Source organism: Macaca nemestrina, chromosome 13 (genome assembly GCF_043159975.1).
Source record: "Macaca nemestrina isolate mMacNem1 chromosome 13, mMacNem.hap1, whole genome shotgun sequence".
Taxonomy (NCBI): domain Eukaryota; kingdom Metazoa; phylum Chordata; class Mammalia; order Primates; family Cercopithecidae; genus Macaca; species Macaca nemestrina.
The window spans coordinates 104038365-104052241 of NC_092137.1; the positions used below are offsets into that span (position 1 = coordinate 104038365).

A 13877-nucleotide genomic window follows, 5' to 3' on the forward strand; every position below is an offset into this window, starting at 1 on the left:
TCCTTGGCAATGGTGTTGTCTTTGTGATTGGCTTTCTGTGTGCTGAGCAGCAGGATCTTCACTGAATCCCTGGTATTTCAGTAACAAAATTCTCTGCAAGCTTCACTGCTTTGGCTTCTTGTAACCTGAAATCAAATTGATCCACAACTTCTGAGATAACTTGACATAATTCTAGGATTCACTTTGTCCACCACTGCTTAGCAGTCTGAGCTTGCCAGCTCCCAACCCTTCCTAGTGCCAATGAACTTTCTCAAAGAGTCATAGGTAACATTTTCCTTTTTTCATAAAATGCTAAATTTCTCTTTGTTCATCCAACATATTGAAGACCACTGAGTTTTCCTGTATACCCCATTTGGGAAACATTTATATGCAAATAAAACATTAAATTTAGAGATTCATCTCTACATTTTATTTAGACTTCTGTAGTTTACTTTAATTCTCTGTATTAAGACAATTCATGCTGAGAATATCTACAGTGGCTTCTTCTGTGTTGTATAAAGTCCAACTGAAGCCATAAACTAGACTCCTCAGTTGTCATGATCTCTGTCTTCAGTAAATCAGGAGAGGCATTGCTATGTCTGTGTAGTTGGGGCTGAGAAAGAGAAAAGAATTAGGGTGCAGAATTTAATTCATGTCCCCCTCTACCTACACCATCAGAGTGTGGCTGCATCTGAGGAACACTCTCAGCCCATGGAGGCATCAGGAGGAGCAGCTGGGGCAGCCCAGCCTCACACATCTGCTTCCCTGGGGGTTTATGTTCGGGTGTGTAACACTGTGGGAGGGGTACTATAACCCTGTAGACAGTAATAAGCTGCAAAATCTTCAGGCTGCAGGCTGCTGATGGTGAGAGTGAATTCTGTCCCAGATCCACTGCCACTGAACCTTGATGGGACCCCACTTTCCAAACTGGATGCAGCATAGATCAGGCGCTTAGGAGCTTTTCCTGGTTTCTGCTGATACCAACTTAAATAATTGCTAATGCCCTGACTTGCCCTGCAAGTGATGGTGACTCTGTCTCCTACCGATGCAGACAGGGAAGATGGAGACTGGGTCATCTGGATGTCACATCTGGCACCTGAGATTGGAAACATAAAAACAAATGTCCACACAATTAATCATGTTGTTAGACAATTTCCCTGAATAGTGAAGCAGTACTCAGAACCCTTGGCTGTGTAAACTGCTAGTGTTCTCCTTCCTTACCTGGGAGCCAGAGCAGAAGGAGCCCCAGGAGCTGAGCGGGGACCCTCATGTCCATGCTGTGTCCTGAGTGGTTCTGACTCCTACATGAAGTGTGACCAGCCTATTAATAAGTCTTCTGGGCAGGACGATGTGCTCTGGGAACATGCAAATGAGCAGGGGATGGGGCAGGCTGGGCACAGCTGCAGGGCTGGCTCATGTCAGTAACTCAGCAGCGACTCAGTGTCCCCAGGTGTCCCAGGTAAGATCAGGGTAGCAGAAATTTGTCTGCAGAGAATGTGTTTCTACTGGGGACTATTTTGTTATGAGAGACATTGTTTAGATTTTTTTTTGACAATTTGAAATATTCCTCAAAAGTCGATGGAGTAACACATTTCATTGGTGTATGGGGAGTATTTAGGAGGATATTCTTTTTTATAGGAAGCACATAGTAAAATTTTAGATGATACAATTCTAAGGTCTTTAAAGACTCTTCTTTGATTCTGGTTAGGGAAGGGGATATTTGTCATACACTTGTATTTTTTCTGTAAATTTATCATTGTTCCTTTCAAAAAAAAATTGAAAATAAAATGTATTGTCGTGATGCTACATATATTTGTAAGTATTAGGTATTGGTGTTATTCCATTGTTCTTAGCAGTATAAGTTCAAACAATTTACTACAAATACACAAAGATGACACTGAATTTTCTCAGTGCATGCAGCACTCACAGATTCACCATTATCAAGAGTGACAGGTCTCTTTAATACCCAGAGACTAAATGGGCTGCACCTTATTCTTGTTTTGGGCACCTTCATAGTCTACCTTCTTTTCTGCCATTGAGTATTATTTCCCAATGTTCATCTCTCTTAATGAGGGTGGCCACTGAACGGAGTATGTCCCTGCCATGCACCATCAATGACACTTTCCTCTTTTACATTTTATCAGTGACTGGGGACATCATCTTGACCCAGACACCAGCCTCCCTGTTAACATCTTTAGGAAAGAGACAACCTTTTATCATGCAACTGCATGTACATGGAGAAATCAGTTGGATCCAGATGAAACTGGACAGGGATTCACACTCATTATATCTAATATCTCTAATGTGCCCAAAAATGTCCCAGCCAGGCTCAGTAGCAGAGGAAGTGGATCCAACAATGTCAGCATCAGTGGGCTGCAGCCTAGGGTTCTACAAAATTTTACTGATGCCTGACTAGTGGAGCCAAATAACAGTGCTGTAGCCTGTGCACAAACCTTCCTGCTGCTCTGTAAGCAGCCCAAATTTTAAGAGAACTTGGTTATATTGGGAGAAAGGAAGAAAGCCCCATTTGTCCTTTAAATGTTTGCTGAAAATAAACTGACAAAAGGAAGATTAATAAGAGAAAAGGCAAACAAAATTCACTTAAAGTGCAGCAGGATATCATCGCAGGGAGGTGACCTGATAAGTCAATGAAATCCAGGTGTTTCTATTTCTTTTCTAGGGAAGAGGGAATTGGGAAGTGTAGGCAACCTGGAGAGAATAGATGAGAATAGAGGTGCATCCTCAAGAGAACAGGTAATCAGCTGCCTGGTTAAAGTATCAACTTCCAGTCTTTTCTATTTTTGATTCCTGTTTTGTGTTAATCTTCACTGATAAAAATTCTTAGGAAGAATTTTCTTGACAATTGGTATCCTTCTGAAGAATTTGCTTTTAGGCAAATAAGGGATATTTAGGAAAAGTCTTTTTGTGCATTTGCTCCTTTCTAAATGCCTTTGGTTTTTCATAATCATCATACGAATGCAGCATAGTTTGAGATGTTATTTTCCGTATTCCTTTACTTGCAACCCACCTGCCAAGATGCTGTTCCAGAGAGATGCAGCTACAGACTGAAAGGGCAGTTGATCCCTGAACAACGTGGAGGTTGGGGCACTGAGCACTGGTGCAGATGAAAACCTGTGTAAACTTTTGCATGCCTAACTTAAGTACTAATAGATTACTTTTGACTGGAAACCTTAGTGATAAAATAGTTGATTAATTGCTTTTTTAGTTATACTTATTGTATACTCTATTTTTCCAATAAAGTATGCTAAAGAAAAAAAAATGTTAAGACAACCATAAAAATCAGAAAATATATTTACTACTTATAAAGTACTTGCTCACAGGTGACACACACAGAAGAAAATATACGTGAATCTGCAAATTTAAAACCCAAGTTATTCTAGGGTTAACTGTACCATGATGAATGTAGCAGTCCCCATCTGTAATCTAGGGCTTTCCCCTTTGCTGTACCTGTGCTCACTTCTAGTGGCCGTATATATGTCTTAGGTTCTTTATGATCTTGGGCAGAGAGATCTGCCTGCCTGCCTTGCTGGCCGGATGCCTCGAATGTGTATCTCTTAGAAAAGTGCTATGGTTTGTCTATGTCCTCCAGTAACCATCCGTTGTAAAGCTAAATCTCAGTGTAATGGTATTGCCAGGTCGGGTCTATTGGGATGTGTTTAGATCATGAGGGTGGAACCCTCTAGAGAAATACACTAATAACACAATAAACAGAGCTTATTGGGCTGGAATATTTTTCTCTCTTCTGTTCATCTGTAACGTTAAGACAAGGCCTTTCTTTCTTTGAAGGAGTCAATGCTCCAGGCATCATCTTGAAAACAGAGAAAGCAGACCTTTACCTGCCCATGCCTTGATCTTAAATTTCCCATTCCTCAGAAGTGTGAGAAAATCCATTTCTGTTCTTTATGAATTACACGGTGACAAGGAATCTGTTATAGCAGCTTGAAATGAAACAAGAGGGACAGCTCACAATCAGTGAGGACAGGATGAGGTGTATACATACCCCAGCTTCCTCATCTCTCCGGTGGAACAGCCCAGAGGAATTTAGTCCATGTTTCCACATGTGGGTGATCTTCATTTCTCCTGAATCAGGTGAGTTGTTGATTTGTCTTTTACTATTCATCTTCTGTTCCCTTCCTCACTTTCCTCCTTCCTCCCAGTGTAAATTTGCTGCCTAAATAGGAATCGTCATTGCTGGTGGACACGAACTAAGATAGTAACAAAAATTGTTTATCTTTTCTATGAGAAGTATTTCCCATCTTTATTCTTATCACTACTCTCTCTTTGACATGTAGGAATATTCAGGAAGCATTTAATTTTTTTTTAACCAATCTATTTTAGATTGAATTTATGCAGGGATTCTTTTTGTTGCTCTGTTTGTTAAAACAAAAAAATAAGTTGTAAGCCACCAACCAGCTGAACAATCTCCTCTTGTGGCAGAGATAGCTTCAAAGTAAACAGAAAAACTAGGTTAGGCCATGACTGGTAGGTGGGTTTAGATGTGCCTCATTATACTCTCTTCCGTTTGGAGTTCAGACACAACTGACCAGCATTATCATTACAATAGATCTTTAGACTGACAAAACAGATGCTTTGTAGCAATAAGGTAGCATACTCCAACATTACAGAGAATAGGCCCTGAAGAAAATCTAAATATTTTACCCCAAAAATATTTCTTCATCATATTCTGAAGTGGCCCTGCAAAGTTGCCTGTAGTCAGGGAAATTTTCATTCTTGAGAGAATCTCCTCCCCTTACTAAGTCTTTTCCAGAGAGTCTAACATTTTTTTTTTTTTTTTTAAACATCGGATAGGCACCGTTCACCATCTACTTTGTCTGTTACCCACAGGATTCTTCCACATAACAAGAAACATGGCTTCCATGCTCCCTTATCTAAACTCAAGTATTTCTTTATGATAAATTCAGGTCTTTAGGCAGAGCTTAACTCTTTCAACCCATGGCCAGTCAGGAAACCTTTGAATCTATATATGACCTGGAAGCCCCTTCTTCAAGACATCCCACCTTTCCAGGACAAACTAATATATATCTCATATGTACTAATTTATGTCTTTCCTCTTAATCTCTGTCTCTCCAAAGTGTTTAAACCCAACATGTAATCCTATCACCTTGGGCACATATTTGCAGGACATCCTAAGGCTGTGTCACAGGCCATAAGCTTTATCTTTGGAAAAATAAACCTGTAAATTGATTGAGACCTGTCTCTGATACTGTTTTGCTTACACTGGGTCACAAACTTAAAAATCCTCTAAAACTGTCTACACATCAATAAATCTACATTAGAGACAGTGGAGTGATCATACTTTAACAGTTAAAGCTCACAATTTAAAGGAACCTGAATCTCAGATTTGGTCCAGCTCTCTTTTTTCATAAAAATACTTTGCGATTTTTTAAAATTTTACTTTCCAAAAGGACAATTTTGGGGAATACGTTATACTTCTGTATTTCTTTATACTATGTATCTGTTTATGAAAAAACATGTGATATATGTTTATATATAAAGAGAACTCTGATTGCTAGTATAAGGTATAGTTTTAAACATTAATAAATTGAACGTGAACATTGAAAATGAACACCAGGTGCAACACCTGAAGGCTCCTTTCTTACCACAGTCCCTGAGAGTGATAAAGCTCAGGACCCTCTTCCATGTTCCCCTGGGCTGAGAGCAGAGAGCTGCCCATTGCTGAGGATGATGAGTGACCTGATGTAGGGTGTGTGGAATCACAGAGCAGCAGATGCCCAGGAGATGGATAGTGAGTCTGGGCTGTGAATGGAGGGAGGTTTTTTCACCAGAGCTCAGCATAGACAACTCTTCTTCCGGTCATTTCCATGAAAGAAAGCAGCACATATGGTTCAGAGGCTGCATGGTCATGGATGAAGACCCTCCAAGGCTCATTTCCAACTTCCCCTCTGGCTGGGGTGATGTGGGATCTCTCTGCCCAGCTTTCATGGCTCACCAGCTGCTGGGACTCTGTTGACAATGGTCTATGTCTACTCCATGCACAAGCTTCTCAATATTTGACATTTTACTTTCTGGTCTCCAGTAACCATGACCTGCCAACCATGATCCTTCCACAGAGATTCATGGAGTAGGGCCAGAACCATGAGTTCAGCAATGTGCTGGGCCAGGTACACAAGAGAAACAAGACGTGGCCAGCCGAGGTATGAAGTGAGGATGAATTTGCATCATGAATTCAGAGTAGGAGGTGGGAGAAAACATCCTGACATGCTCCAGGCAGTGAGGCCCACAAGATACACTAGAGGTGTCCATAAAGGAGGTGGGAAGAGGATGTGAGGCAAAGAGGGGATGTGAATTCAGAGGTGTCCCCCAGCCTGTTTCCCTCAGAAGATTTCAGACCCTTAGCAGCTCCTGTGCAGAGCCATTGCTAGGGAAGATTTGTGCATGACAGGGGACAGGAGGAGGGAGCACCTACCTCTGAAGGCATCTTGGTTGCTGATGGCCAGAGTGACATCTGTTCAAGCCCACTGCCCTTGACCCAGGAAGGGATCATGTCCAGCGGGGCAGCAGAAGCCTGCAGGAGCTCAGAGCCAGGCCTGATTTTTGCTGGTGCCAGACTAGGATGCTGTTAATACTCCAGCCAGCCCTGCAGGTGACAGTGACCCTCTCACTTGGGACACAGGGTGGGGGATGGAGATGGCATCCACACAATGTGCTGACTATTATCCAAGTGGGGAACAAAGACGCAGATCCCCAGATATTAACACGAAGCAAGCAGTTCATTCAATTTGATGCAATTCTGATCAGAAAACGAAAGAGCAGGCTAACTACTTCATCATCAAAGAAATGTTCATGTTTAACACAAACTGTCTGAGGATGAAGCCTCAGTTCCCCTTCATCACCAGGCACTCAGAACAGAAGGCAGAAGAGAAGAAAAGATGGGTCCCAGAGTCCACAAGGTGCCTCCTGAGGCTGATCCTGCTCAGAGAAGGTGGGGGCAGTAGATTGTCTGCTGGGACTGCCACAGCAATATTCCCTGGGCTGCATGGCTTCAAGGAAGGACATTTACTTCTAACAGTTTGGAAGGCTGGGAAGTCCAAGATAAAGATCCAGAAAGATCTGCTTTCTGCTAAGGACCCTCCCTCTGATTTTCAGATGCCACCTTCGGTCCATGTCCTCACATGGCCTTTCCTCACTGCATGCATGGAGGTTGGGGGTGGAGGAGAGCTCAATGGGGTCTCCTTTTTATAAAGATACTAATCTTATTGAATCAGGGCCCTACCCTTATCATCTCCTTTAACCCTAATTACCGCCTTATATGCTTTATCTTCAAATGCAGCTATACTGGAGGTTAGAGATTCAAGACAAGAATTTCCGAAGCACAATTCGGTCCATAGCAGGTGGGCTTTGGGGACACAGCCAAGGCAGGCATGAAGGCAAGGCTGGGCTTCTAGTCTCAGAGCACAGAGCACAGAGGTGGTTCCCATAACTCAGGACACTGGCAACTCCTCCCAGGTACTCTAGGTAACACAGAGACCACATTCCAGCCTTAGGGGCTATTGATAATGAAACATTATCACTCCTAAGCTCTCCCAGTATTTCTATGATCAGGCTTTTGTCTTAGGGTTATTAGGGGGTTTGTCTACCATCTAGTGTCAGGATTGTGGCTTAGCATCTTATATAGGATTACAGATGCTGAGTCCCAGTGAGTCTTGACTGTGAGTCTTTTCATGGATATTAATGAAGGGGATCCTAGGCCAGATTCATCCATCACTAGGCCACATTCATAAAATAATTTCTCTTGTCAGTAAACTAGTTACATAGTTGAGGACAAATGATATTCAGAAAAGTTATTTGTCAGAAAAATATTATGAGCTAGATTCTATGACTCATGTGAGATGCCAAAGGTTTTGGAAAAGAGATGATGGGCCAGGAGGAATCCTGCAGGACATAAGGGCAGGGGTGGGAATGGGAAGCACAGGGTGCTGTTCTGGAACTGTCATCCCAGTCTCCTTCCTCCCATGCAAGAAACCCTTTCAGGGCAGCTCTGAGGACCACTGCAGCTAAAGAGGTGAAAGGGGGATCTTTCAGACGCCCCATTGTCCGCAGCCATTGAGCCTGCATCAGGATCACCTCTACTTGTATTTCTAGGATACCTGAGGTGTTTATCCAGGTACAGCAGACAGTGTTGGGTGTTGGTAATTACATGGAATATCCATTATGTTTCATGAGAACGTGCCCATTGTCGTGTTGATTATGTAGTGAGGTTGTTTCTTGATCAAAGTGAAGTCTCATGGAATATCCAAAAACGTGACATGAATTCCTCTCGAAGGTGGCCATGATAGCCCCAGCATCTAATTGTGTGACATATATTTAAGTGTCCAAGGAGCAAGCTATTGCCATAGTCCTTTTCCCTGCACAGGGGATCCTTTAATAGTTCAGTCACTCGGTTGCTATTTTCCTGACCAAGTGACTGGGTTGTTGACAATGGCCCATGATTTAGTGGAAATGAGTAAAATATAGTGTAGGGGCAGCCTGTGTGGCTACTGTCATTGCATGTAGTGTGGCCCATTGGGTAGAATGGCCATGTTCAGTGTCAGTCAAAAGACGCCATCCCCTGGCTGGATGGTGGCCACACCCAGGGGACCCACTGGTTTCTGTTTCGTACAATCATCAGTTCCCCATGCCATACCGACACAGGCATGTCTCTGAATCTTTGGCTCATTGTGGCCAAAGGAGAAGCTAAATTGTCCCCTATGGGTCATTTGTTTCCTTCTAGGAAGCTTGTCATTTGTTTATGGCATTCATTCATTTGCACATGGATCCTGTGGGGACTGGGTTAGGGCAAATTCTGACGGCATCATTTCCATTTAATAATTTGGAGCTGTTGGGCCTGTCCAACTTTATTGATTGTGTTTGTAGGCAACAAAGTGAGAATGGGTAGTTAAGTTAGCAGGGTCACGCCTGATGCTCTAGCTCTTAGACACTCAGACCCTATCAGTTTCCTACAGCAAGCAAGGAGTGGCCTTTCAAAAGAGGCACAACTGGTGTCTGCTGTTGACACAGGCTTCAGTCAGCATGTATAGTAATAGTGAACACCTGGATTTCCATCAAGGAAGCAGGCTCTAAAGGTTTTAAAGAAGTGCCTCAGTCATGCCTTGTTGAACAGATTCCAAGGGTACCGTTGCAAAGGGCCTCGTTCAAGGATGGCAATTTTCTTCGTGATTTTGACTAACGTGACCAAAAGAACACGCAGGTAAGTTTTCTACCATTCCCAGTACCCAAAAATACCTACTAACTTGTGGGTCTCCTTCTTATTAGTGGATGCCAGCAGGACCAACAACAATTAATTATACCTGGAATATCTCCTCATAACTATACCTTGGATACCTCCTCAGTTTCCTGTTCAGGTGGCCTTGACATTCATCCTTCAACAGTCCGTCGTTGGTCTGCCAAAGTGGGTCGTTCCATTGTGATACCAGGCTTTGTGACATTTCCATCTTATTGTACCAACTATTAAATTAACTAGGTAGTGTTCCAATCTCTGTTGAATAGGCAGTCTTGCTTTTGCTGAAAATTCTGGGGTTTGGAAAGCTTAGGAGGCAGGCAGGAGTGAATATGCCCCACTGTCATGCCTTGAATACTTAGCTATGAGCAGCAGTGATGTTCTGTGGCACAGCAGCAAAATGTCAGTACCTCTGTTGCACTCTGCAGTGAGAACCATGGTCACCAGCATCCAACATGGCCCAAAGGGAATGGTCCACATGCAGATCAGGACATGAGCACATACTCATCACGGGGTCCTCATTTGTCTGGACACCTTCTGATGTCATCAGTTTAATTTTTTCTGACGGGACCTGGAAATATTTTCAGGTGGATTACAGCATATAAAAATCCCAGAGAAGTCTGAATTCCTTTTTTTCACCTTTCACCTTGAGAGGAAAATAGGGCCAGTAGCCTCTGGTGGAGACCTTGGCCCTATTCCTAACTGTGCCGTTCAGAAAAGACATTTGGTCTGTAATGTGGCTTAACCAAACAATTACACCAACTGGGATGCACAAAACTTTCCTGGCCTTTTTCCATGTCTCTTTTATAGAGAGTGAGCCTCCTTTTCTGTGAAGGCCCTTTTTGTTGATTTTGGTTCCTTCTCAGATGCTTCAGGGACCACTGAGAGTATCTTTCTTGTTTAATTTTGAGTGACTCAGGGTCCATCTGATTACTCATATCCTGTGCTCTCTGGCCCTAGGAATGAGCAGTCATACAACTGTCTAACAACTAGGGAACTGTGTACCCCATTCCTATTTCCACATTCTTTTCTCTCTGTCTCAATTCATAAGCCAGCTGATCCTTATTAATGGGAGGAGGACAAATGTCCCATTTATCCTCTCTCTTCATTAAACATCCATCTGCATGTCCAGCCCTTGCATCCCCAGGCTGATGTCTCTGTCCTGGGCCAGATACAGGAGAGTATTTTTCCTCCAACTTTACCAATAAGCCACAGTTCTCTCAGATCAAAACTACTCACTGCACCAATTTTGCCAAGAAAGTTTGCTGTGCACAGGTCACCAACTTACCCAAATCTAGTGAGACAGAACACTGATGCACAACCAGTTACATAAAATGAATTATTACTTACAGAGAGTCAGCATGAGAGAGCACAAAGCTCCCTGGGCCTGATTGACTCTAGGCCATGCATACCCACAAGGACTGCAGCTGAGGGGCCCTGGAATGCAGCCCACCCTGGGTTTTATGTCTTGGAATCACATGACACACTGAGCTAGTGTTGAAGGAATTACTGTTTCCTGTAGGGACAGAAACAGAGCCCAGGCTATATTGGCCAATCTTGCCCTATCTCAGAATATTACATTTCCAGAACATTCTACAGTTATTCCTGAAAATTACAAACAAGAAAGGGAAGGAGACTGGGTTGATTCGTGACTAAATGGAAACTGTTCTGCAAATACCAAAGTGAAATCATAACTCAGTATTTTTGTGACTGAGTTATTTCACTTAGCATAATGTCCTCTAGTTTCATGCATGTTGTAGCATGTGTCAGAATTTCCCTCAATAATATTCTATTGTATGTATATACCACATTTGGATTACCAGTTCTCTCCTTTGTGAAGATGTGAGTTGCTTCTACCTTTTGGATATTATGGATAATTCGGTTCTGAATAAGGGTAGACTAATATCTTCTCAAGTTAATGTCTTCAATTAATTGGGTATATGTCCAAAAGTGTAATGGCTGAGTTATATAGTATTTCTATTTTTAATTCTTTGAGGAATCACCACATGGTTTCCCATAGAAGGTGGGCCATTTACATCACCATGACAGTGTCCACAGCAGTTCCAAATACCTATATTCTTATCAAGGCTGGTCAGTCTCTGTTGGGAAAAAAAAAATCTCCTAATAAGTGTCAAGTGGGGTTTCTTTTTATTTTTCTATGGATTAATAATATTGAGCATCTTTTTCTATGCTAGTTATCTAATTATCTCTAAATAGTCTTCTTTAGGGAAATATCTATTCATGTACTTTTCTCATTTTTAATCACGTATTTTATTTTTATTGTTGACATGTAGGACCTATGTTTGTACAGTAGATATTATTAACCCCCATCGGATATATGATTTACAAATATTTTCTTCTATTCCATATGTTGCAATTTCACTGGGTTGATTATGTATTTTGATGCACATTTTAAATTTTTATGTAGTCCAATTTATTTTTTTTTTCTTTTGCCTGTATATTGGTGTTAAAAGTGTCAGTGTTTAAATGTCTATAAATACTGACTTACTACACTGAGGAGGTCACACTAGGCCATCTCTCTGATGGTGGAGCTAAGAATTTTACACTCTCCCATTTTGTACCAGGGGACAGTGCATATACGTGAGAACCCAGTGGTTTTGCCGAGCTTATTTGTCTTGCATTTGTGGTGACATGGATTGTTGTTCACGTTGGCTTCCTCTGGCAGGTCCACCTGGAAAGCATTATATTTAGCAAGAAAAAAGGAGGGAGTGAATGATGGCCCTATGGACTGTGTATATTCCCTGTTAGAAATGTCAAATCCATGACGCATAAAGGGATTTACTAGAGATATTAAATTCCCTACAAATTGTTGAAAGGCCGTAAGGAACAGGCTCCAGGCAAAGACACTAGAACAATTCCAAGAACGGCACTTGGAGCGCAGGCTGGGGAGGAGCTCCTGCTGCCTGAAACTCCACATTCAAGCTGTCTCCTGCAGAAAAGAGAGCAGCTCTTCTCACCACTGTCCCCAGAAGGACAGCAGCTCTACTATCAACTGCTGGAGACCTGACCCCTTTCTCTGCAGCCCTGCCTGTATTGATTACATCTTCATTTCAGTCTCATGCAGATTCATCTGTTTTCATGTGTACAGGGATTATTTCTGCCCAAGTGCATCCTGTGGCTTTCTATCATAAATACACATCTTTCTACACTTCAATGTCCAGGTATTACTAGCACCAACTTCAGCATGCTACAATCTAACATAAAGGTTTTCTTTACAAAGAACATCATGGTACCCACATAACATTGTCCTCCCCAAAATGTGGGGAAACTCCAATCTGTTCAGCCCAATGCCATCTAGGAAAAAATGTTCTTGTCTCATGAACCATTAATTTGTTTACTTATTATTTAATTTGTGGTCTAAATTGTAAAGGTGGCTGAAAATAGCACTTTGATTTTTTTTTTTAAAGAAAGGGTGTATAGAAAAGATTAAATTATTTAACACACATATATGAATGACTCATTTCGTTATTGTCAACAGCTTCTTTCATATTTATTTTATTCTCTAGTTTCTGGCAATACTTTTTCTATGGTAGCATCTGGAAAGGCTACTCCTCATGTCCTTGGCTTCCTAAGACCCAGATGTGGTGAAGAATGCCCATTAGCTGTGTTACTACACAGTGGTTTATGATTGAAATGAGGGAGAGAAAGTGCCTGATCTCACTCAAATGTGCTCATTTTCCTGAACTGGGTCACAGCCAGGCAGCACAGTCCTGTGGGCACTTGCCACATTTCTATCACAATATCTTCACTTGCCACATTTCTATCAACATGAGTGTGTCTTCCTTCACTGTGGAAAACACAGGGTGGGTAGGGTCAAGGAATAGCAAAAGGAGTACTTGGAGTTGCCTGAGCTTCCACACTGGTTTCTCCAAATGTTTTCAATCCATTTAATTTATGATAATAAACACCTTTCTGCCTAACCAGACATAACTGCTTTTCTCAGATCCAACTGATTCAGTGATAAAGCTATAGAGAAAAATAAATACATTTTTCGACATTTAAGCTGACCAGGAGGCTATCCCTGGTGTTTACCCCTCCATATTCCACTATGCGTTTCATCTTCCCTTTGCCTCACTGGGGATCCAAGTGCAGATAATGCTTCATATGCCTGTGATCCCTAGAACTTCATCCTGATGACTGTTGAAATCATCTCTGAGTTTTACCAGTGGAAATTACTATAAATACAAATATTCCAGAAGGTCCCCTAGGGTCCATATTTTCTGTACTTCCTCTCTAAAATATGTAAAATCAATTATGTTTGCTCTTGCTTTATATGGACTCAATCTATGGCCCAAGCACACAGTCTAAAACCCTTTGTTGACAATTTGTCCAGTATTGTATTAAGTCTAAATGGTCACATGTTTATTATCTCATTTCTTCCAATATAATGGAATAATTGTTATGTCAACTCTTTGGATTAAGAACCATTAACCAGGCCAGCGCTGTGGCTCACATGTGTAATCTCAGCTCTTTGGGAGGCAGAGGTGGGCGGATCATGAGGTCAAGAGATCGAGACCATCCTGGTCCATATGGGAAAACCATGTCTCTACTAAAAATACAAAAATTAGCTGGGTGTGATGGCATACACCTGTAGTGA

The 13877-nt window shown here is 41.9% G+C and overlaps 1 gene segment (V, D, J or C); it reads right to left on the reverse strand.

Moving 5' to 3' along the window:
- Positions 1–752: 752 nt before the first annotated feature.
- Positions 753–1288, reverse strand: LOC105471731 (immunoglobulin kappa variable 1-39-like). The segment is given in 2 exon segments: positions 753–1075; positions 1201–1288. Coding segments are annotated over 2 exon segments (378 nt in total).
- Positions 1289–13877: the final 12589 nt, after the last annotated feature.